This window comes from Gymnoscopelus braueri (assembly GCF_963280865.1).
Source record: "Gymnoscopelus braueri genome assembly, chromosome: 7".
NCBI classification, from domain to species: domain Eukaryota; kingdom Metazoa; phylum Chordata; class Actinopteri; order Myctophiformes; family Myctophidae; genus Gymnoscopelus; species Gymnoscopelus braueri.
Genome location: NC_137608.1, coordinates 33,274,540 through 33,297,066, shown reverse-complemented (window position 1 = coordinate 33,297,066; position 22,527 = coordinate 33,274,540). Strand labels below are relative to the sequence as shown.

General features: G+C 40.3%; 1 protein-coding gene across 3 annotated transcripts; it reads right to left on the bottom strand.

Annotated features, from left to right (window-relative positions):
• Positions 1 to 5,802: 5,802 nt before the first annotated feature.
• Positions 5,803 to 22,261, bottom strand: araf (A-Raf proto-oncogene, serine/threonine kinase). 3 transcript variants are annotated; one of them, XM_080434140.1, is made up of 16 exons: positions 22,223 to 22,261; positions 19,980 to 20,193; positions 18,322 to 18,425; positions 16,400 to 16,502; positions 14,441 to 14,604; positions 12,978 to 13,076; positions 12,605 to 12,749; positions 12,023 to 12,050; positions 11,765 to 11,895; positions 11,337 to 11,539; positions 10,140 to 10,316; positions 9,796 to 9,842; positions 9,360 to 9,478; positions 8,747 to 8,878; positions 6,821 to 6,955; positions 5,803 to 6,481 (listed from the first exon to the last, which is right to left on the bottom strand). In XM_080434140.1, the coding sequence occupies exons 2-16, from the start codon at positions 20,088 to 20,090 to the stop codon at positions 6,341 to 6,343; spliced, it is 1,839 nt and encodes a 612-aa protein (XP_080290266.1). In that variant the 5' UTR covers positions 20,091 to 20,193; positions 22,223 to 22,261; the 3' UTR covers positions 5,803 to 6,340. The 3 variants fall into 3 exon arrangements, with proteins under 3 accessions (XP_080290266.1, XP_080290267.1, XP_080290268.1); XM_080434141.1 differs by having other exon boundaries at positions 11,768 to 11,895; XM_080434142.1 differs by lacking the exon at positions 12,978 to 13,076.
• Positions 22,262 to 22,527: the final 266 nt, after the last annotated feature.

Genomic DNA, 22,527 nt, shown 5'->3' with positions numbered 1-22,527 from the left:
ATAGCTGATCTACAAGCTCACAATGCGTTGCATTGCAGCCATAAAGATTTTTTATACATTTTAGACATTTGAAAACTTGCGCAAAGGGACTTTCTACAGAATGAGTACTTTTGCTTTTGGTACTTTAAGTATATTTTGATGCCAATACTTTTACCTTTACCCAAATACATTTTGATTACTGGACTTTTACTTGCAACAGTAAAAGTAAAAAGTAAAACATGAGAGTACTTTTCCCACTACACCACTGATGCCTAGTTTGAAGCTCCGTTTCAGATAAGGTTCTCCACCTATAGTAATTTGGGTCCTGCTCAGGACGTGGTACTAACCCTGAGTTCTAGGAACCCAGCACTACTTTCAAACGTTTTCCCAAAAAATAGCAGATCTATGCTTGTCGATCAATTATATTTGTGTGTTGTTTTTTAACGACATACATACCTACCCAGGGGTGGTTCTACTTATAATGGAAACCCATCACAGATTCTGGAAAGTTTCCAGTCATGGATGGTTGTTGTGGGTTACCCTCGGTTGTCGAGTCATAATATAACCTGTGGTAGTAGACAGTTCCTGTTTTACACCTACTTCCCCGCTCATGTGTGACAATGCTAATAGCACGAAGTCTGACGGTCAGGTTCATGGGTCAAAATAGCCACTCAAGTCTTCTCTGAACATTTTTTATATAAGACGTACCCTTCAATATTTCAGTTTTCTGTTGTCTATACATGTTGGCAAAAATAACTAAATAAAGAAACTGGACGTATTTCATAAGTAATCCACGGTTTTATTTATAGAATAAAATCCTGCATCAATATTTTAAGACCAAAAAAAAAAAAAAAACTAAAAAAATACTAAGATTTCCTTTACATTTTAAAATAATTTTGTTCTTTTTTTAAACCGTCACACAAAAAAAAATAGAAACAAGTACAATTTTTGTCATTTAAAAAAAAATGTAACTGTACACAGCAGAATATACCATTTATTGCAAACTTAACACCCCTGATACCTCGGAAAACTATAAACACAATTATTGCAATTCACCTAGAGAGATATGCCAAAAAGGGAAAAAAAAGACAAAGGAAAAAAAAACACCCTTCTCCGATACAGCTCTCTCGCTTTCATTTTCCTCTCTGAAAGATAGCTGTAACTCTGTTTTTAACACCCCCATAATGTCCGCTGAAAGCACCCAGAGACAGCAGCAGTGTAAAGCTTAATGTATACTTCGATACAGAATGGCGTTGCTAGCAACAGTCATGTGATGAAGCATAAATTAGGCTTCAGTGGTAATTTCTCTGTGACATGTCATTATTGCCGTCTGTCCCAGAAGGACATCTCCATCCCTACAAGGTGATCCCAGTAAGCATGACACTTATCCCACTCCTCTTCCTGTTATTAAGACACCAGATAAAACTGCCCTCTTTGGGGGATACAGAGGTAACGTATTCAACTGTGCTGTGGTCTAGACAGCTGTACACGATCAAAAAATAAATAAAGCAGGGAAATTATCAGCTATGGTGAATCTCCTTCAGATCTTGCACTCAGTGAGATCATGAGAAAACCCAAAGTCTAGCGTAAAGTTTTAAAGTACAGCTAATCTTGCAACATGGATTTTAGATTTTTAAATTACATTCTGCCAATTGTAATGAGTCATTACAAAGATTTTTTTTTTGCTACTCAGATACTTCTCATCTACCCTTATACATCATTAGAACAGACTAAGTTTTACTTTCTTGCATTGCATTTTGAACTGCGCAGTACAATGCCACTGTAGCGAAATGCTGAGCTTAACTACCACACTGAAACTAAGTTTAATATCTAGTACTTAGTGCCCAAGATGATGTCGAAAGAAGCAAAACCAAATGCCTCTGCGAGACGGGAAGAAAATCATTAAGAGGTGCAAGACTGAGCCAGTACCATGCCTCAGAGAATATTCTTGTAAGAGTGAGAGCCCCAACCATTACTTAAATGCTGCAAAGAGCGTGATCTCTCTCAGTAAACGTTTAGTCTGCCTCAAAAGATACACGATTACAGACGAAGAACATCTGGGGGGGAAAAAAGTATACATCAATAAATAAGAATGAACAGAAACAGAGTCACTAACCCAATGCTTCTCCACAAACACCCAGCGGGGCAGGAAGTTAACGCTCCCCAGCCTCCGGGCCACAGCGGCATATGGGATCCACCAAGTCCCCAGCCATTCTAACTAGTTTGGTAGCAAAACATTATTAGAACCCAAACATAACTGCTGGTTAGCTGCAAAAGTGGCTGACCAAGTAGAAAACAAAGCCATAACCAGCCAGTCTAGATTTAGCATCTGGTTGGTGGCTTGTGTTAATTACCCACCCCGCATCCAAGCCATACCCAAGATCCATAACCCACTGACAAAACTGGAATGAGTAAAACAATGAGGGTACCCAGCCCCTATATTCAAAAAACATTAAAAACATCTAGGTTAAAACACCTGGATCTGCTGCTTAGACAGAAGCTGTCAGTACTATTTTGTTCAGTAACCACTGACCCTTGATTAGGTTCTGCACCAGTTAATCATCAAATCGCATCAATTACAGTATAAACAAGAAAAAGGATAGCGCCCTCTAATGTCGAGCCGCAGGCCCGGTGCACACACCATCAAGCATACAGTACAACCTTCACAGTTCAATTCACAAACGCCAAAATCCTGTCCTAATAAATGTGTGCACTTTTTGACTGGATTGCAAGTCAAAACAGCCAAACTTGTTCCCAAGACTGATACTTTAAGGAGAACATGTAAAAGGAGAATAGGTGATTTTGTGTGCATCTAGTGTAAAGACGGATCCATTTTGTAGCTAAAAAACTAAAAAATGAGGGCCTCATTCAAATTCTGTCTGCAGCAATGTGGGAACCAAAATCGTTGCTCACTCTCCTCTCAGTAACTGCCACCTGTACTGGGCAGTTCTCATGTACGAGTATGCCTGTCACTCAGTACAAAACCAGGACGAACTGACTGGGTGAGAGAAGTTTAAAAAAATAATACAAACATATGGCTTGTATTTGTTTTCAACAGTCTTGATGAGTCCTTGACTTCTGTCAAGCACACCGTAACCATACACAAAAACTTCCATACCGTTTGGAAGTTCACACATTAAACTGAGAACATTCAACTACAGGGTATGGTCAAAACAAAGAAAACCAAACAACTGCTAATGTTGCTTTTCCATGACATCGAGCCATTCAACAGTGCAGAAAAAAGTTATGCATTACAAAGTTATGCATCAAACTAGACTGTGGATCCCAAATTAAACAGCCCCCCCGCCCCCCCCCCCCCAATTTAAAAATAAAATAAAAATCACAACCAACAACCCTTATTTACATGCATTTGGCTGGGGATCATTTCACACACTGGCATTAATCCATAACAGGGACAATTTGAATAACTAATGATTCAATATGATCACTAAAATTCCATAATTTCAAATTTTAGAAAAAGACTACATGCCTCCACACAACTTAAGACGTCTTGAATTACACACTTCAGATAATGATCTTTATCTGGATTTTTAATGATTCTATTTCTTCCTAATAGGGATAGTCTTCCTAGGATCTAGGAATCTAGTCATCATCTAGGACCTAGAAGATAACGCCCCTAATGTCAAGGCATTGGTTGTTAGTCATCCAGTTGTTTGAGGACTACAGCGACATCGGTCATGTGTCAAGGCCTCTGCAATGCCTGTGTCATTGCACGTCCGCAGTCAACTATTGCAATAACCCTGCCTTATGACTGTCAAACTGGGCTAGAGAGTGGCCATATTCCACACCAGTGTCTCTTGGTTCCCTTTATTCTGACCACATCCTGTAGTTGAGTAAGGCAGCGCGTCATCAACTTCTAGTAAACCTTTGACACATTTTCTGTGTCAAAATGGTTTACATGCATTGCACACTGCTCATTGCATCAGAATATAGTATACACCTGAGCACTGCACATTGCCCGTGGTAATGGGATTGATCATGTCGAGTGTCTTAATGACATTGCTCCTGATTTTGTAAATATCGGAATGACAAAAAAGAATCTTGTGTGTGTGAACAGATGTCTCTTCCTCGAGACTAATAATCTAACCTCCGTGAGTGTCAATAGACAAAACAGTAGCTTCTGATATGCGTTAACATTTAAGCCAAACACCACTTTTAACAGTGAAAAGAGGGAGTATTTAAACAGTATGGGCCTGTGACTGGAAGGTTGAATTCACAACTGGCGTGGGATAACCTGGATAGGAAGGCGAAACACACCTCCCTCAACAACCTAAGGTTGAAGCGCCATTGGGCAAGGCACTACATCTCTAACTGCTGCAGTGGAGCTACTCAGTGGCCCAACGGGTGAAAACTGTGGCTGTGATGGGCAGCTCCCAGGTATGAAAGTTATGCAACTGAATGTGAAGCATGGCATTGATAAAAAAAAACATCAGAATCAATCTTCTTCCCGGAATAAGGGGAGTGGGGGGGCGGGTCTAAGCATGTAGATGTGATAGCTTGTCCATGGCGTAATGGTAGAAGAAAGTTGTGTGTGTGAGCACTGAGAATATTCTATTAAGACTTAGGGGCCATAGACTTTCATGAGACGAACTGTAATTAAATGTGTGTGGGGAGGGGGGGGGGGGGGGGGGGTTAAAAAAACACTGCAGTGAAGTTCCACTGTGCAGGTGTCCGAGGCATACAAAAAGAAAGGGGAAAATAAATCACTGTTGTATAGCAGCAATACAACTAAATGTTTTGATTCAAAGACTGCATCTTACTACAGTTTTCTAAGTCCTCATGATGTTAAATGACAATAACTTAAAAAAGAAAAAAAAAAGAGGACAAAAATAGGAGCAAAAGTCTCGTCAGCATTTCTTGTCAATCTTGAAGCTCGCGGTAACATTCTATAAAGAGTAACCTGTGGAAAGAAGCCTTGAGAAATCCATTGCCAGGTATCTGTTGGAATGTGGGGCACCTCTGAGCATGAGCAGAAAGTAGAGCATTATGGGTGCCAGGTGTAAGCGGTTCGGATGGGTCCAGAGAGTGAGAACAATAGGGTTTCTGTACAGTTTGTATGTTAATTATGCATTACAACTCCAACTACTACAAGTGGAGCAAAAGATATAATGTTCACGAGTGATTTAGTTTCGCTTCAGTCTTGAAACTCTTAGAACAAGCAGAAAGCATAATCTGCTATAATCAGGTGAGATCATTTCATTTGAACCGCTAAGCAACTTTATAACTATTGTAATGAGGCTGTGTGTGTATGTATGTCATTCTGTCTACAATGACTCAATACCTTTTATCATAATCAATTTAGATCACGCCACAGCCACAAATCTTCATATGTTACATCTCTAAGACAGTATCTGACATTTGGTGCAATTTGGTGGTCAAAGATCAAGGTCGGCGATGTGCCACACATCTCAAATATGCCCACGTCTAGATTTCACTCGTTTTATTTATTCCAATGTAGGTCACTTATTTCTGTAGTTTAACAATATCTCCTATGAGGGCAGTTCCTATCCACTTGTCTCCACGTTGTTTCACTCAATTCAAAACGTCTTATAAGAAATGTGGAAATGTGAAATGTGACTTTAATGTCTTTAACCCATTAATACCTGGAACGCATCTGTGTCACTTTAGATGTCTTTGGCTATTCAAAAATAGCAGATATACAAGCTCATAGCGCGGCACCGAGTGCCGCGCTATGAACTTGTAGATCTGCTATTTTTGAAAAATCGTGAAAAAAAAATGTTTAGATTTTTTTCCAAAAACTGTTAGGATTTTGATTTATTTAAAGAATCGCCTCAGGTCTTAAAGGGTTAAACAAGGCAACCGATGGGTGTGAAGTTGAGCCACAGTTTTGGCATTTTCAGCACCCTCTGGTGGGCAAATTTGCAGATAGTGACATGTATACATACTGTATACACTTAGAGGGTCATTACAATAGTTTCACCTTGTTGCCACCCCCCCAAAAGAATAAAAAAAAAAATGAAAAGAAATCAAGACTGAATGCAAGACTAAAATACCTTGTTAAGACAGGGCAATTCTGCATGTGTGCATATTTGTTTTTTTTGCTCCATCAGACAGCAGTGTTTTCTGCTGGAGTGCTCCAGCAACCGCACAAGGGCTTTGTCTGCAGGAGTGGTGGGATGGGAATGAGCAAGTCAGCTAGACTGCTAGGACAGTCCCATTGCTCTCTGTCTGTGTGCCGGGGGGACATACTGCAGCACTGGGCATGGGCGGCGGGGGGGGGGAGCTCAGAGGGTTATCAGCCTGGTGGTGGAGAGGGGTGCTCAGAGGGGCATCGACGTGGTGGTATATATATGCATGGTTGGCAGGTGGAGGTTGGAGCTCAGAGGGGCATGAGTCGGGTGGTGTGAAACAGGAGAGGGTTGAGGTCCTCTGCGTGGACGGCCCGGTGCAGGGAGGGCTCCGAGGCACTCCGTTCGATTTTTGGCAACAGGTCCTGGACCTGTTCAATGGCTACCAAGATCTAGAGAGAGAATGATTGAGGCAAACCATTTTTATATTGAGGAAAGGCTCAGCATGAAGGATTTGCTTCATGCAGTACTTTGTTTAGGAGTTTATTTCATAACCCATTTCCACAAATACACCAATGTACTGAAAAGTGGGACCAGGTGAAGGCTACAATCTTTAATTAATTATTTATTAGTTCATTTCACATAATAATGGACGACATACTTTAGATCAAAATGAGGTGGTGAGTTTGAAGGACATTTTTGTACGGTATATTGACTACTGCAACACATTGACAGGTATACCACATTTGTTGTGGGTATGCCTTCAGTTTCTGCATTAGTGCTGCGCTCACCTGTGGAAACAGGGGTCTCTCGTCACGTTTGAACTTCAGGCAGTCGATGATCAGCCTTTTCATCGATTTGGGTGAGGTATTAAACAGCTTACTAAGATCTGGAGACAAGTAGCCCCGGCCAACCATGAAGATGATCTGAAATTAAACGTGTGTCCAACATCCAGTATAAGAGTGGATACAGTTGCAGTATATGATCATTTCTATGGGTAGTGCCAATGACAATCATCGTGCAATCAATGCTGCCAGTAACAGGTAAAGGATAATGTTACTGATGATGATGATGAAACAAGCACTTTATGACTGGCACTTTATAATTCTGAATGTAGCCTGTTTTATCTCTTGCACTTTATCACTTTATCGCTTGCACTATGATGATGATGATGATGATGAAACAAGCACTTTATGACCGGCACTTTATATTTCTGAATATAGCCTTCTGTTTTATCTCTTGCACTATGATGATGATGATGATGATGATGAAACAAGCACTTTATGACCGGCACTTTATATTTCTGAAGGTAGCCTTTTGTTTTATCTCTCGCATTAGATGCGCCCAGACTTATGTTTCATGCTATGGTGTGTCATGTCTGTTGTTGTCCTGTATTGTCTGTATGAACCACTACTCTGGCTGTAAACCTATTTGCCCTTCTGGGACATTAATAAAGACCTTGACTTGACTTGATTCCAACTCCTTCTTAGCAACCCTCTTCTGCCACAGTGCCTCGACAACTCATCAATAATTCAACAGCTTGTCTAATGTTCAACCTTCCTAAATTCTCCCGTGCACCCTTCTCTGACAGATCACATCAAATTCAAATCCCTGGTAGTTCTATATAAAGGTACTGTATAAGGACTTTTTGGGGCTAGCCTAGTAGTGTGAAAGTTCTACTAGCGCGAACCAATTCTACTTTAGTTTGGCCTATTAGGGATGGGGCAGGTACAAGTTTATACAAGTGTATATATGTTACAGGGTGAATGGAGAACCAGGGTGATTGAAGAAGGCTCGCTCGTTTTTACCACCCACCCAGCAATTCTGTAGAAGCAACACTAGACACTAGAGGGAGCCACAAGCCAGGCTTGTGCACAAGCATATATGGCCGCTACCACACACACACACACAGTCACACGCGCGTGCGCGCACGCACACGCGCACATGCTTTCAATGGACTGTTAAGATACTTTTATTGTGTTCTGCTGGCTTTTGTTTTAGTTTCTCCCTGACACACACACACACACACACACACACACACACACACACACACAGTGATCCATGAAAAGAACTATTCTGTCCCTATCGGTTTACAAATCAAACGGCGCTGAGTCGACTAGTGGAGACTAGAGGAGGAGGAGGAGGAGGAGGCTCCTCTTCCTCACGAGCCTCGCGTAATAACCCCCCGCATCGCAGCGCCGTCCTCCTCCTCCTCCTCACGAGCCTCGCTAATAAACCCTGTCTCGAAAAGCCCCGCATCGCCCCGAAGCCCCGTGCCTAAAAACAAGCGCTCTGTCTTCAATCACCCTGGCTCTCCAAACACCCTGTGACATATATATTCTCCTCAAATCAAAACAATGGGATTTAGGTTCAAAATCTCTGCATATATAAAAGGATAAACAAATCTGCTCTTTAAACAAAATAAACTGGCAATGTGGCATAGAGTCAACCTGTTCTACTTTGAAGCTGAAAAGAGAAAAACACTGCCATCAAACACTACTAGAGAGTGAGACGTGCCACTTCAAGATAGAATGAAGTGCAAACATGTCAGTATGTTATTTTTTTTTGGCTTTTGGCTGACAGAGGGAATGACACACAGTAAACTAGCCGAACTCAGTCACATTGACTATAATAGCCCCTCTCCCTCCATTAGCATACATGATAAAGGCTCCTTTGGAATTTGTGTGCTGTTATGTAACCTTGATCAACTTTCTGACCTGGTCTCTGTTGTTGATGTTGGAGTAAGGCAGGGTCCCAGACATCAGCTCAAACAGCACTATTCCATAGCCATACACATCACACTGAAACGTATAGGGGTTAGTATCCTGCATCCGGATCACCTCGGGAGCCTGAAATGCACAAATACCATCAAATCAGTTGACAAGCTTTTACATGAGAGCTAGCCACTCTTGTCCAGACATTAAATAATTATTCACCCCCAAAATGACATTTATTTCCTATAAACACTTGAACCCCAGCATCCATATTCTGCGGGGAACATTTGTCAAAAGTAGCAGATCTACAAGTTCACCATGGCGCATGGCGCATGGTGCACGGCGACGCGTTGTGAGCTTGTAGAGCGGCTATATTCAGCGGAGAGATTTGGGGTAGATAAAAAAAAGAGCGCATCAAGTACAGTGCAACTCAGGTTTGTTTTAATAACTATAGAGGGTCTAAGTGGTTAAAGTGAGTGCAACAGTATAATAAGTTTCAATTCCCTTATTAACAACTGAGTTGACATAAAGCAACCTCTAATGAAGAGTGCAGGTTTTCCTAAAAAGGTGATGGTCAATATATCTCACATTGGTATCAAACATTTTAAACTCTCACCATCCAGAGAATAGATCCACTTGGCTGTTCTACTTGCTGTGAGCCACTCCATCGAGATTTTACAGTAGCCAAACCAAAGTCACCTATCTTCACCGTCCAGCCCTCATGGAGAAAGATGTCTAGCAGCAGTGCTAAGGAAATGTATTCTCCAGAAATCTCCAATAAGACTTAATGACAATAAAAAGCATCTGAAATTCTTACAGGAGGCTAATGCATATTTTATCAAATATAAGTGATGGCACGACTAACAGACTTGAGCAGGATTTTATTATATAAAAAAGATAAGGGAACTGCAAAAAGAGGGGGGGGGGGAGAAGACTAAACACTCCCAATGTCTCCAAAAATGTAGCTACTGTACTTAGGCTTATAAAAATGTAGCTACTGTACTAATTTATTAATGTCAATGTTACCAAATTAATTCTGGAAAAAAGGATACTGTTCGATTTCAGATCTCGATGAATTATGTTCTTGGCATGAAGATAGCTGTAAAGGAAACAAATGAAGCCACAGCGACAGATTAGATGAACAAAATTATGAAGTTAAAAGTGAAATGCTGCTAGTCTTAAACCTTGTTACATCACTTGCATTTGCGTACATGACTAGCTGGAATTGGTACTGGCATTAAGATACTGATAGGTCTGAGTATTCTTAATTTCTGTATGTGAACCTGAGCTGATAAAACAGCACCTCAGTTTTACCAAAGTGACAATTAAAATGTATAGTGCATGTTTAGTATTCTTGTGAACTGAAACAGCATCTTAAGTGTAGTGTAGGACTTACTCCATGCCTTGTGCCGTCTGGCGGGCCACATCAATACGGCGCATGGTTTCAAACTTGGTCTCGCTGACGTGCAGATGGCGGTACAGGCTACTGCCCTCGCACCACTGGGTGATGATGGCAAAGTTGGGCTTTGTCATGAAGCCCATGAACAGCAGAATGTTGACATGGCGCGTCTTCCTGTGGCGGAGGGTTGTGAGTGGTTTGAGTTGGGTTTGTGGAAAGAGGGTTATTTGCAATGCTAGTAACGTTGCAAATAATAATAATCCCATTGCTGAAAATACTTGGAAATGCACCCGAGTTGGCTGTTAAATAACAACATACAGTTTCTAAAACAAAGAATACAGTTCCTTCAAGAGAAATTACAGATAGATTAGCTTGCATCTAACCTCTCCTGCGCGTGAGTGTGCGCGGCCGCACGCACGCATGCACACACACATACGGAGAGAGAGAAATAGAAGTGGCGCACACACAGACATGCGTGAAACGCCACACTCGCCACTGCACCGGCCGATCGAAAGAACGTCCACAGTGCATGGTTTTCACGTTGTTAAAAAGTGAAGCTGAGCGCATGTTTGAACAACATTCATTTGTCGTTCAAACTTCTTCCCCAACTGCGTCATGGTATTACTATTTACTGCGGCTGCGGGTGACCATATATTCAGCCCCTCAAACCGGGACCCTAAAATAAAGGTGCACGCTCGTCGTGCACGTGCACGCCCATTAATGCACGTCCATGCACATGTAAACGCACCATAGGTGTTAACACATTGATTGCCTAGATCGAGTTAACTCGTTTTTAAGAAGGAAAAAAAAAAAAAAAAAAAGAATTAAAATAATTGTTTTATTTTTTTTTTTTTTTATTTCACCCAAAGACCAAGGAGATATGATTTGTTGAAGATCTAGACTCCTATCCACTTCCTTGTTAACTTAAAACTTAAAAATGTTGTATCTCAGCTCCTGAGTACTTTTTTTTTTCAATGTAAAAACCCTGGCATGAAACTGCAAAAATTCTGAAATAATTCTGGCAATCAATGTGTGGACTGATTGACAAACATCAGCCTCAGTGTTGAATTCAGACACACAATGCATTTGTTTTCTGATTGGTTAGGTGAGTTTCTTTACATGAAAAGAACATGATAAACGTCTATGCAACCACTGAAAACAACAATTATTTCTGACAAAAACGGGACAACTCACCGCAAGACCTGCATTTCATTTTTGAAGGCTTGCAGCTGCTCGGGTGTGGGGTCAGTCACCTTGAGGATCTTGATGGCCACATCTCCATGCCACTTGCCTTTGAAGACGGTTCCAAAGGAGCCAGCGCCTATCCTCTTCTGAATGGTGACCTCTCGCGAGTGGACCTCCCAGTAGTAGCTCGAGTCTCTGTAACCACCGCGGTGCTGTAAACGCAGACACACACCTATGTTGATCGTCACTCTCAAATCATCTATTCTGTTTGGAAAAGGTGAGAGGCCCTTTATTTTGGCCTCAACTTCTTTATTTTTTCCTCTTTATTTTACTATGATGTGTTAGTTTTTTTGTCTTTGTAAAGCACTTTTAACATACGTTTTATTATTTGATTTTATTATTAGTATAATCAATGGCAAGCTTGTCCTACGACGTACCACCTTCTTTTTGTCGTCAGATGAGGAGGATTTCCGTTCCTTGTGTTCTGAGGGGGATTTAGGTGGTCTCCTGCCTGGGGAGCCTAGGGAGGATGGAGGGCTGGTGGAGGGTTTCGGTGAGGGCTCTGGACCTGTGGGAGTAAAAGGTAGTGGAACAAAATGAGAAGAAAAAAATAATACGTGTATATTACAAGCATTTCAAAAGAAGCACTATGAGAGAAGGATGCATTGTAGGATTTAAGTTAAATGATTGCATACCTATCGTATTGTTGAGTTTTAGTGCTTCCTGGGGGTAGAAAAAGAAATGCAGAGAAATATGCTATAAGTTTTGCTGGACTTCCACTGTGCTTGCATCATGCATTTAACCCATTAAGACCGGGAACGCATCTGTGTGTCATTTTTAGATTTATTTGGCTATTAAAAAATAGCAGATATACAAGCTCATAGCGCAGCACCGAGCGCCACGCTATGAGCTTGTAGATCTGCTATTTTTGAAAAATCGTGAAAAATTCGTGGCAAAATCTTGGATTATATATCGAACATTTGGAAAATATTTAGTTCCAGGAACCCCCAGAAGCAAAGATTTGAGTTACAAATGTCCATAAAAAAAAAGAAAAAATCAAATCAAATATTTGCACAACTTTCATGATATTTCAAAAATAGCAGATCTACAAGCTCATAGCGCGGCACTCGGTGCCGCCGCGCTATGAGCTTGTAGATCTGCTATTTTTGAATAGCCCAACAAAATCTAAAAATGCACACACAGATGCGTTCCCGGTCTTAAAAGAGTTAAGAGTTCTGTTGATAAAGTGAAGTCATGTTATGTTTTTGCCAACAGACCTCTATGATGCTAACACCAGCAGGGCCCACAGTGCTGATCATATGAACGTTAGGCGTGGAGGTGGAGCGATGCCTCTGTAGGGACTGGCACTCTCCGCCTGGCATGGGGAAACGGAAGGCTGAGGTCGGGGACAGGAGTCCCATCCTGAGGGTACACACAGACTCGATTAGATCAAAGTGGTTTTCTGTGTATCCTACACCTGCACCACGAGGGCCAGGTTTTCAATCCAACCGACCATGACATACAACTGGTTGATTTTCACAAATTTGCACGTCTTCATCCACATTTCAAAGTCAACCTCAAAGAGACTAGGACTAGGCTGCTGTCTTACAGAATATGAATCACATAGTTCAGTGTTGAACAGGAGCTTACCCAGCAGGATCTGGGGTTAAGGCTATGTCACTCTGCATTGGATTATCTTGCAATTGAATGGATATCTGGGGGTACTCATCTTGACAGGCGAGGGCCATCCTGATCACAACACACATACGACACACATATGAGAAGGGAAAGGTGGACAATGTGACACAAAGTACATGGCATGACAGACCTGATAAGACAAGGGTCAAATGAGGATGGGAAGTGGCCCCCCAGCCACCGGACCAATGCAAGGAATTTTTAGACTGGCTGTTTTGTCTGCTATACCAGCCACTTTTTTCAGAGTTTCTGGTACACTGAAATTGTGATCTACGATTATTAGGGATGGGTGTTTGTATGCATGTCCCCCAAATGTTTGTGTGTCCATTGGTAATTGTGTTCATCCATCTACCCATGGCTATTCTCGTAAACAAAATACACAGATCAGCGCCAAATGTCTCGTGCACGGAAGTCAATACCCAAATATCTTTATTTTGTTAATTTTTTTTTGTGTGGATCTTTCACATTTTGTGAATTCATGATCTCAGATACACCGTCGCTCCATATTTTGGCAAGACTGACATCATCAATAGGACAGAGAACCACAGGAAAGACATGATAAGACTCTTGTTTCGGAAATATGTACACTAAGTTGGGAGTGTTAGTTACCAAGTGACAACGTATTTATACAAATTTTACATTGCAGTGCACATGCCGTGCTTTGTACACACAACTGCATCATAGATGTAGCACAACAAACGCCAGTAGTGAACAAAGCCAATTGTTTTATTACAGAATCCAAATAATAAAAAATCGGTCTTTCTAGAAATGTTTTCCACTGCCTTGTGGGGATGGCACTGGCTCAGGAGGTAGAGTGGGCAATCTTGGAATCTGAAGGTTCCTGGTTCAATGCCCAGCTCCTCCTGGCTTGGTGTCAACGTATCCTTGAGAAAGACACCGAACCCCTAACTGTATACCCCCTGTACCTTGTATAAAAGGTGCTATGTAAATACACCATTTACCATTTTTGTCTCTTCATCAGCTACAGTTTGAGTAAAGTCTTTTAGTTTTTTGGTTAAAAGCCAAAGTGAAACTTAACTGGGGTTCAGAATAACTTGACTGGGGACCTTAACGTGCTTGTTATTATAATAGACAGACTTTGTGGGGGCCAGCAACATTAGATAAATACGTTGGATAAATCCAACAGGATAAAGTTAATATCACTGGACGGAGTAGGGTGGTTTTGCTGTTCTAGGACTACAAATGGGGTGGCCGTAGCCAAATGGGTAGAGAGGCCACCTGGGAATCAGAATGTCCCCGGTTTACGTCCCAGCCCTGGTCTATGTGTCGAAGTGTCCCTGAGCAAGACACTTAACCCCTACTGATGGTTTAAATGCAGATACCACATTTCACTGTATATGCAAACATGATTAATTTGATTAGCAGACTCAACAGAGTGTATTACAGCTCAAACTCACTGTTTATGATATTTTGTCATGGTGTCCATGTCTACGCAGACAGTGGGCACCTTGCTGCTGCAGTGCTGGTGAAACTTGTAGCCACATGTCTGACATCTGAAGCCGTTAAACAGGAACTTGTGGCAGAAGTCACAGTAGGCCAGTTTGAAGAAGGTTTTCCGTACCTGTGCAGATGAATAAGGTCACTATGTACCCTTGTTGAACTAAAACATTTAATATAATAATAATGATATGCTGCTGTTTACCACTGTACTGCTGCCGTTACTGTATTTTGCAACTGACCCTTTTCACAGCAAGCATTTTCCCAGAAAACACTGGTGAAGCTAAAATTAATTGTGGGAGTTTAATTTAGGTGTCAAGAGCCCCTCTCCGAGTGATTATAAACACAAGTGATTATAAACACCGAGAGATTATAAACACAACTAGACCCGCCCACTACTGAGTGGGCGGGTCTAGTGTTCAGAATTGTGTCTTTGTTTGGCGTTGGCAGGTCTTGCAGACGCCAAAGTTCTTAAAGGAGAATACCGGACAAATTAAGTGTTGTCTTTGATGTCTCGTTACTCACCTATTGACGTGAAAAGTGGCGTTCTTTTTTTCCATCGATTCCCCTGTCGTCATTTTTTAAACCCCCTCCGTTGTCATAATGGGAGCGCGTGGGTTAGGGAGATTCGTCTATTATAACCGATGCAAAGTTGTTTTTTTCTCTACTGCTAGTCATTGTGGAGTCTCATGATAGTCAAACATGAGAGTAGCTAGCCTGAGAGGCTAGCGCTACTGCCGAACGATTTAACACTGGATGCTTGTTTCTTTCCAGAACCTGGCAACTCGTGTTTAAAAAATGACGACAGGGGAATCGATGGAAAAAAAGAACGCCACTTTTCACGTCAATAGGTGAGTAACGAGACATCAAAGACAACACTTAATTTGTCCGGTATTCTCCTTTAAGGAACAATTTTCTTTTCGTTTTGTTCGTTTGGAGTATGCTGCAGCCTTTACCGTGTCAACCTGGACAGATAAAGGTAACTTCTTGCTGCCGCACAAACACTTGAATGAAACACACCCACAATTAATGTTATTACCTTCAGCTGCATTTATGCATCAAATGTCTGCTGTAAAAATAGTTTATAGATAATGTAAACATAAATCAATAATCATAGAAACCAACTGATTTTTTTTTTTTTCTAAATTCCTGGAAACACACATTGTCGAGGAACAACAATTTCAATTTTCCAGTGAGGTCATAGTGAATGATCAATTATGATGCATCAGATTATACAATTTGCTAAATGGACATAGAGGGTTGCAAAATTCTTGATCAACTGAATTAAGATCACTACTTTCTTACGCAATTGTTTGTTTTTTCAATAAAAACATGTATTGGACTTTTAGATGCGAGTAACAAATAAGATGCCTGCTCTCTAGACAGGGTTTTAAACAGAACTCAAAGGGCTTGACTTAACACAGTTTAGCTTAGACCTCTTATTATTGCATAGCACTTCATAAAAATGATTAACTTAAATGCTGCTGAACATGAAAAGAAAAAGGAAAAACATTATTTAAAGTTACAATATTTGAATAATGAAAATAAACATGGCAGGTTTCTTATCCAAGAACACCAGCCTATCGACATTTTGAGAATTAAGCCTTGATTTATGTTTAATTACTACTTGTCGCACGCCAGAAATAGCAGATCTACAAGCTCACAATGCGCTGCCGGCAACACTTTGTGAACTTGCTCATTTAGGCAGCTGGCACCGCAATATGACCGTTTTGCACTAACATGAGATGTGCACATGTTTAACCAATATATGGGCGGATTTGTAATCATGATATTATTAAATTAGGCATTCACATATTCAGCTGATCAAAATGCACCTATTTGTATAACATTGTTTGCAACATTTGTAAAGTTGGCTTAAAATCATTCACAATGGAAACAGAGCTTTTGGTGCTACTTACAAAATTATGCATAGTGAGAGGGACATCATCCAGGATCTCAACCAGAAGCTCTTCTCCTACAAAAGGGGTGATGTCAGTATTCCAATCCGTCAGTCTCTTCCGACTGTGAACAAAACAAAAGACACCAAAAAGTGAGCACAGGTGTCCTATAAGAGTTAGAAATTAACCCATTCAAACCGGGAAAGCATTCTAGTGTAACCACTCTAACCATTATTTTATACTTTGACTAAAAAAAATCCGTTAGGATTTAGAAGACGTTTGTAGAATCCCCAGAAGCAAAGACTTGAGTTACAAATGTTCGCTTTAAAAAAATTATATATATATTCAAAGATTTGAAAGTTTTCAGAAAATAGCAGATCTACAAGCTATGAGCTTGTATATCTGTTATTTTGAATAGCCAAATAAATCTAAAAATGACAGATGCGTTCCCGATCTTAATGGATTAAACAGTGGCTTTATATAATAATAACTGTCATCACACATTATTATATTGTGATGGTCTGAAGAACGTCATTTTAAACCGCAAACATTACATCAGGCAAAACAATTATTTAAAAAGGTGACATTTTTATTACTATTCACATATTTTTTCACTCTCAAAATACACGCTCATCTACATCCTCCATTAGAGCTGGGCGATATAAATAATTATTACGATTAATTTGACCAAATACCTTGAGGTAAAATGTCTGCATTCATTTTATATAGGTAAATGTCTGCATTAATTTTATATAGGTAAATGTCTGCATTAATTTTATATAGGTAAATGACTGCATTAATTTTATATAGGTAAATGTCTGCATTCATATAGCGTAATTCTAGCCTTTCCAACCCTTCACAGCACTTTACAATGTACTTCACATTCACCCATTCACACACCAATGGCGGAGGAAACCATGCAAGGCACCACAAGGTTGGCAATAGGAACCCCTACTATACCTGCTCATCGGGAGCAGGTATAGTAGGGGTTCAGTGTCTTGCTCAAGAACACTTCCGACACACAGCTAGGAGGAGCCTGGGATTGAACCTGGAACCTTCGGATTCCAAGACAGCCGCTCTACCTCCTGAGCCACTGTCGGCCCGTTGATAATTTGTTGTGGACTTAATTTAACCTTCAGTGCTAGTATGTGCAGTATAGTGCAGAAAGTTTAAGTATAAAGTGAGCACTATATATTGTATGCATAATGTAGCAATAAATAAAATAAAAATACAAAAAGCTCAGCAAAAACTATTAAAGAAAGAAAACTAAAACAGCCAACATACATATTTACACCAATAATACAGCATAATAACACCAATACATTGCTTTAATTAAGTTTCTTGGCCAGAAACACAAGCAATCTTTTTTTTCTGGTTTTAGAGCTGATCAATGGCCAGTGATAATATCTCCACCAGTAAAAAGAAAAGACTGTCTCACTAGCCGAGCTATGGGTACTGTATGACTGACATCATGAGTCACTCACTACGTAAAAATGTAGGGCATCCAGACAAATAGTAAAAGGGGTGTTTAATTATCATTTCATGCTACAACATACAGTAGGTGATTCAATCTCCAATAATTTTACTTTCTCTACTGGCTGGCCAGTTCAATCACTGTGATTGTATAGAATGACCTGTGTGTGTGCGCGTGCGCGCGCATGTATTTGGGGGGCCACATATACCACTAGGCCTGAAAGAAATTGTAGGGGAAACACAAACACACAAAGGCTGCGCACCACATTTTCTGTAGTCAACTCAATGAACTGTATTGTATGATATTTAGAAAGAAGCTCAGATGAATACCCAGCCAAGTGACTCAACACAATTGCTTGCAGCATCCAATCTAACTTCAATGTAGGCGATGTGGAATGCAACCTACTGCCCCTATATGCAGTGGGAGAGCATTCAAATGACAATGATGCAAACTCATCAGCAAGTCTTACCCGTCTAGGAGGCGATACACAGCACAGCAGTCCTGATTTAGGCCTCTCACTTTTAGAGCTTTATCGAGACTCTCATACACAGTCTGTCCTGCGCGAACAGTCAGCTGGGGAATGGAGAGACAATATTTGAACAACTGTGACTTTGAGACAACATTTGGTGGCTAACTACATGAAGATAGGAGAAAGTAGTGCATGCATTAAAACTTCTGATTAATTAGGCGCTTGATACAAAACATTAAAGACAATATGATCATAACGTGGGGGTGGCAACCAAAATTCCAAGTAGGAACTGAATCCAAATAAATAGTATCTGGGGGTTGGCCTGTCACAATTATTACATAATCGCAATCATTTGAAATAATCACACTTATTTGTATAAGCATCATAATCATTTCCATGTTGATTTTTTCAAATATATTTTCTAACATTTTAAAAAATAGTGGAAATAGCAGATTTACAAGCTCAAAACGTGTTGCGTTTTGGAAGTATAAAGTTTTTAAGTATAGTATAAAGTAAAACGTTCTGTCAGACGGAAACCTTGTATCTCCATATTTCAACTTTTTAAATGTTTCCATAAATGAATGCCCTGCTTCATCATACAAGAGTGTCTTACGAAAGTAGTGAAAATAGCAGATCTACAAGCTCGCGTTGTGAGCTCCTGTGTAGCGTGCATGGCTTTTCACTACAAATGCAGTTATTGATCTGTAGCACTCTTCGGTTTTCGCTTTGGTCAGCTTTCCCTTTATTACCAACGAGAAAGCCGTGTCATGACTAGACCCAACAATATGTTGCCCTCTCTGAGACTGCATCACATTAACTGTACACTCTTTCAGAGCGACTCACTCATTATTCTAACCACCATTCATGGTCTTGAAAGGTGCAGTCACCACTAAGAGCTAAAACAATTTTCTCTTATCCTGCTATAAATGCCTATGGTGCGCATACATACAGGTATGTGTGAGCAATTATTGACGTAACATTAGTTTACAAGGACAATTGTGTTGTTTGGTTAATATATTTATGTACCATCTTGGAAAATAAATAGTGAATCAATAAGAGCCGGAATCGATGAAATCCTAACGATACAATACCAATCTCTACTTATGAACAACACAGAATTCACGAACACAATAGATCACTGTTGGGTTGGCGGCTAACAGTTCAATATCAACTGACCTTCATGAGGCGCAACAGAATAAGAGCTATTTGTAAAGAGTACAAAAGTGCTACATCATGGCTCAGTTTAACTGAAAATGAAAGCTGCATAATTAATGGAATGATGAAAACAGACACCATCTGGGAAGCATATCACCAACTGTATAGTTTGCTTTTAGACACGGCTGAGCAGTGAGTTATAGCCGGTTAGAACAATGACATTTACTATAAGTGTTAGTAAAAATTAAGGTAATAAGAACAGCAACCTAGTGCATTCACATTTACTACTCAAGATGCCTATAACGAACATAACAGCCAAAAAGATTGAGAAGGCAAAAATATTCTCCACATTGCTCCCATACTTTATACAAATATCTGTTAAAGATCTTTAGTTGTTAACCAAACAGTAAGATAATTCCAGTAGACGAATAAACCTGATCCGTACATAAATAAACCTGATCCTGATCAAAATCCAACTTTGCAAAGCGTAGCCAGACCCTTACCACAGTCTTCTGTTTGTTAGGGAGGTAGGCTCGGATGGTGCCCCCACCTCTGGGCACATCCTCTGGACTGGTCTCTCCTGAGGAGGAGCACGAAGAGGAGGTGGAGGACATGTTGAGGGCAGGAGGCGATGAGGGGGAGGGCAGCACTAAGACGTCAACCGCAGAAGATCTTCATGCACCAGGGCCTTAAGAGAGATAGTCCTTTACCTAGAACCTAACAGCACAGAGTTCAGTTGGATGTTAGATGGTTTGTAAATGTATCATAAGCTGACTGGTGCTACACTTAGAAACAAAAAGGTTCTGGACTCTGGTCCTCAGAACCCAGGACACAGCTTACAATAATAATAACAACACCAAACAGTTGCTCGGGCTGAGTATCGTTTGATTTATTTTATCTTAAACCATATTAAATGTATACACTTAATGAAAACATGGGAATGTTTTACTATGTGCATGACAATATAAATTGTTTTCCAATATGTTATTTTAGCAAGTTTTGCAACAGTAACTTTTACCTTTATAACAGCCTACCTGTATAGTATCAGGGTGGAACTATCACAATTTAAAAAATAAATTAAAAAAATAATTGTATTAAGCCCAGCTAGGCTTTATCAGTCAGAGCATAGTTTTTTAAAATAGTCCTATAGTCCTTCAAATATAAGTACATTTACTTGGGAAGGAAAACGTAAAACACTTGACAGTTAATAAAACATCAACTGATGCACATGATCGTATCAAAGAGTCGGTGCATCTGTATGAGTAACGATGTAGCTGGCATGTACACGTCGAATAGTTGCACTTCTTGAGCAAACGAAACAAACACTGGCACACAAATCAAAAGTATTGCCAGGCGGCAATTAATGTTAGAATTCAATTCAGCCCTTTGAGAAGACAAAAAAATTAATATGCAAACTAACTCGTATGCTGCTTGCGCTGGTTAGCTGTAGCTTAGCATGGGATTTGACTGCTTAGCAATATGACATTTCGAAATTTTGGAGGCCATGTTTGAGTATTCCACTGAGAAGACTTCTGCTAATAGTTACACTGATAGTTTAATGGAGTGCCACTGTGCCACCGTGTTGGCTACGATGCACTGTTATTATCAATAGTGTTGCAATTACTGTCTGGTGTTTGGCAAACTCTATAATGAAGATGTTGCTCGCTGGGTAACATGTATGCAGAGTACAGTAGGGGATTAACTAGCTAGCTCTGTGGCTAGCTGGCTAGCCAGAGCTTGAAAGCTAAAGCCCTAGAATAAACATAAGGAGGATAGACCAGTGACGTCAAAAACAATCGTAAAGCGTGTGTGAAGCACTGTTGCCATGTCCGCTTATTATAAGCGACGTTGTGCTTGTTTTTGTGGTAATAAGTAAGTTGCTTGTAACATTTTGGTGGTTGCGGTTTAATGGGCTTGTTACTAGAGTGTAGTTGCTTGTTTGGGCTTGTTTCCTAAAGTAGTTTGAATCAGTGGATCTCAAACATTTTCATGGCAAGGACTCTCAGATTAATATGTATTTGTTCTAAGACACCCCCACCCCCCCATCTGAAAATATTTTGTGCCAGCGACCCCTTTACCAGATTTGGGTTGTTATAAAGTTTCAAAAACAATTCCCAAATAACTAGATTATTTTTCTTTTAATACGAAAATAGCAGATCTACAAGCTCGTTGTGAGCTTGTAGATCGGCGGTAGATAGCTGACAGCCTAATCGCTTCTTTAGGGCTTGTTCAAATAGACCTGGTTGCTTATTTCTCTCACAAGATTTGGCAACACTGGTGTAGCCTTTAGCTTCATGACGTGCAGATATTTACATTCATGTTTAAAGTAAACTTTATAACGTACAACAAGCGTCGCTTGACGAAAACAAAACATATTCTAAAGATAAAACTTGTTCAGGACAAATGTGTAATTTTCTTTCCTTATTTTTAATGCGACGGGCTCCATTAATTTTAAACACTTCCGGCTTAATGCTTAGTTGTGACGTCATTGACGAATCCTTGGAAACTCCGTCCTATGCTAATGCTACGCTAGTAGCCAGCTCTCATTAGCCAACTTGAGGGGTTGACCAATGCGTCAGTTTGTTTGCCACTTGTAATGTCTGTTGTTTACAGTCGCAATAATGACTTGCTAGAATGGGGAAAAACACTACGGCAAATCGGACAATACCGATTACAAATACATGATGCAAAACCAACCACCAATGAGCTTTTTAACAGTGTTTATCTCTTAAGATAAAGCCCTTACCTGGAGCAGCCATCTTGAATTCTCTCAATCTGAAGTCAGATCTGTCAAGAATTTCTGGGAAAGCGGAAAAGCTCAGTGATGCACGTCCCTCATTGGATTATTTCCACGGCTAGAGCCTCTCATTGGTCGACACAAGCTATGAATCTTTTATCAGGGGTGGGAGTTAAAAACACTTCTGTAAATTAACCACTTAAACTCCATATGGGTAACCGGAGTCCCTCAGGGCTCTATGCTAGTGTATTTTCTGGTTTACGTTACTGTGGGGAAGGCTTTCACTGTAAATAGCAGATCGACAAGTTTACAAC

Bases quoted from the DNA above. Each gene is read 5' to 3' on its own strand.
- araf (XM_080434140.1), bottom strand. From the start codon at position 20,090: ATGTCCTCCACCTCCTCTTCGTGCTCCTCCTCAGGAGAGACCAGTCCA. The intron at 11,896-12,022 runs GTATGCAATCAT...TTACTCCCACAG, and splicing joins AAAACTCAACAATACGATAG to GTCCAGAGCCCTCACCGAAA. The intron at 6,482-6,820 runs GTGAGCGCAGCA...TTCTCTCTCTAG, and splicing joins AGAGACCCCTGTTTCCACAG to ATCTTGGTAGCCATTGAACA.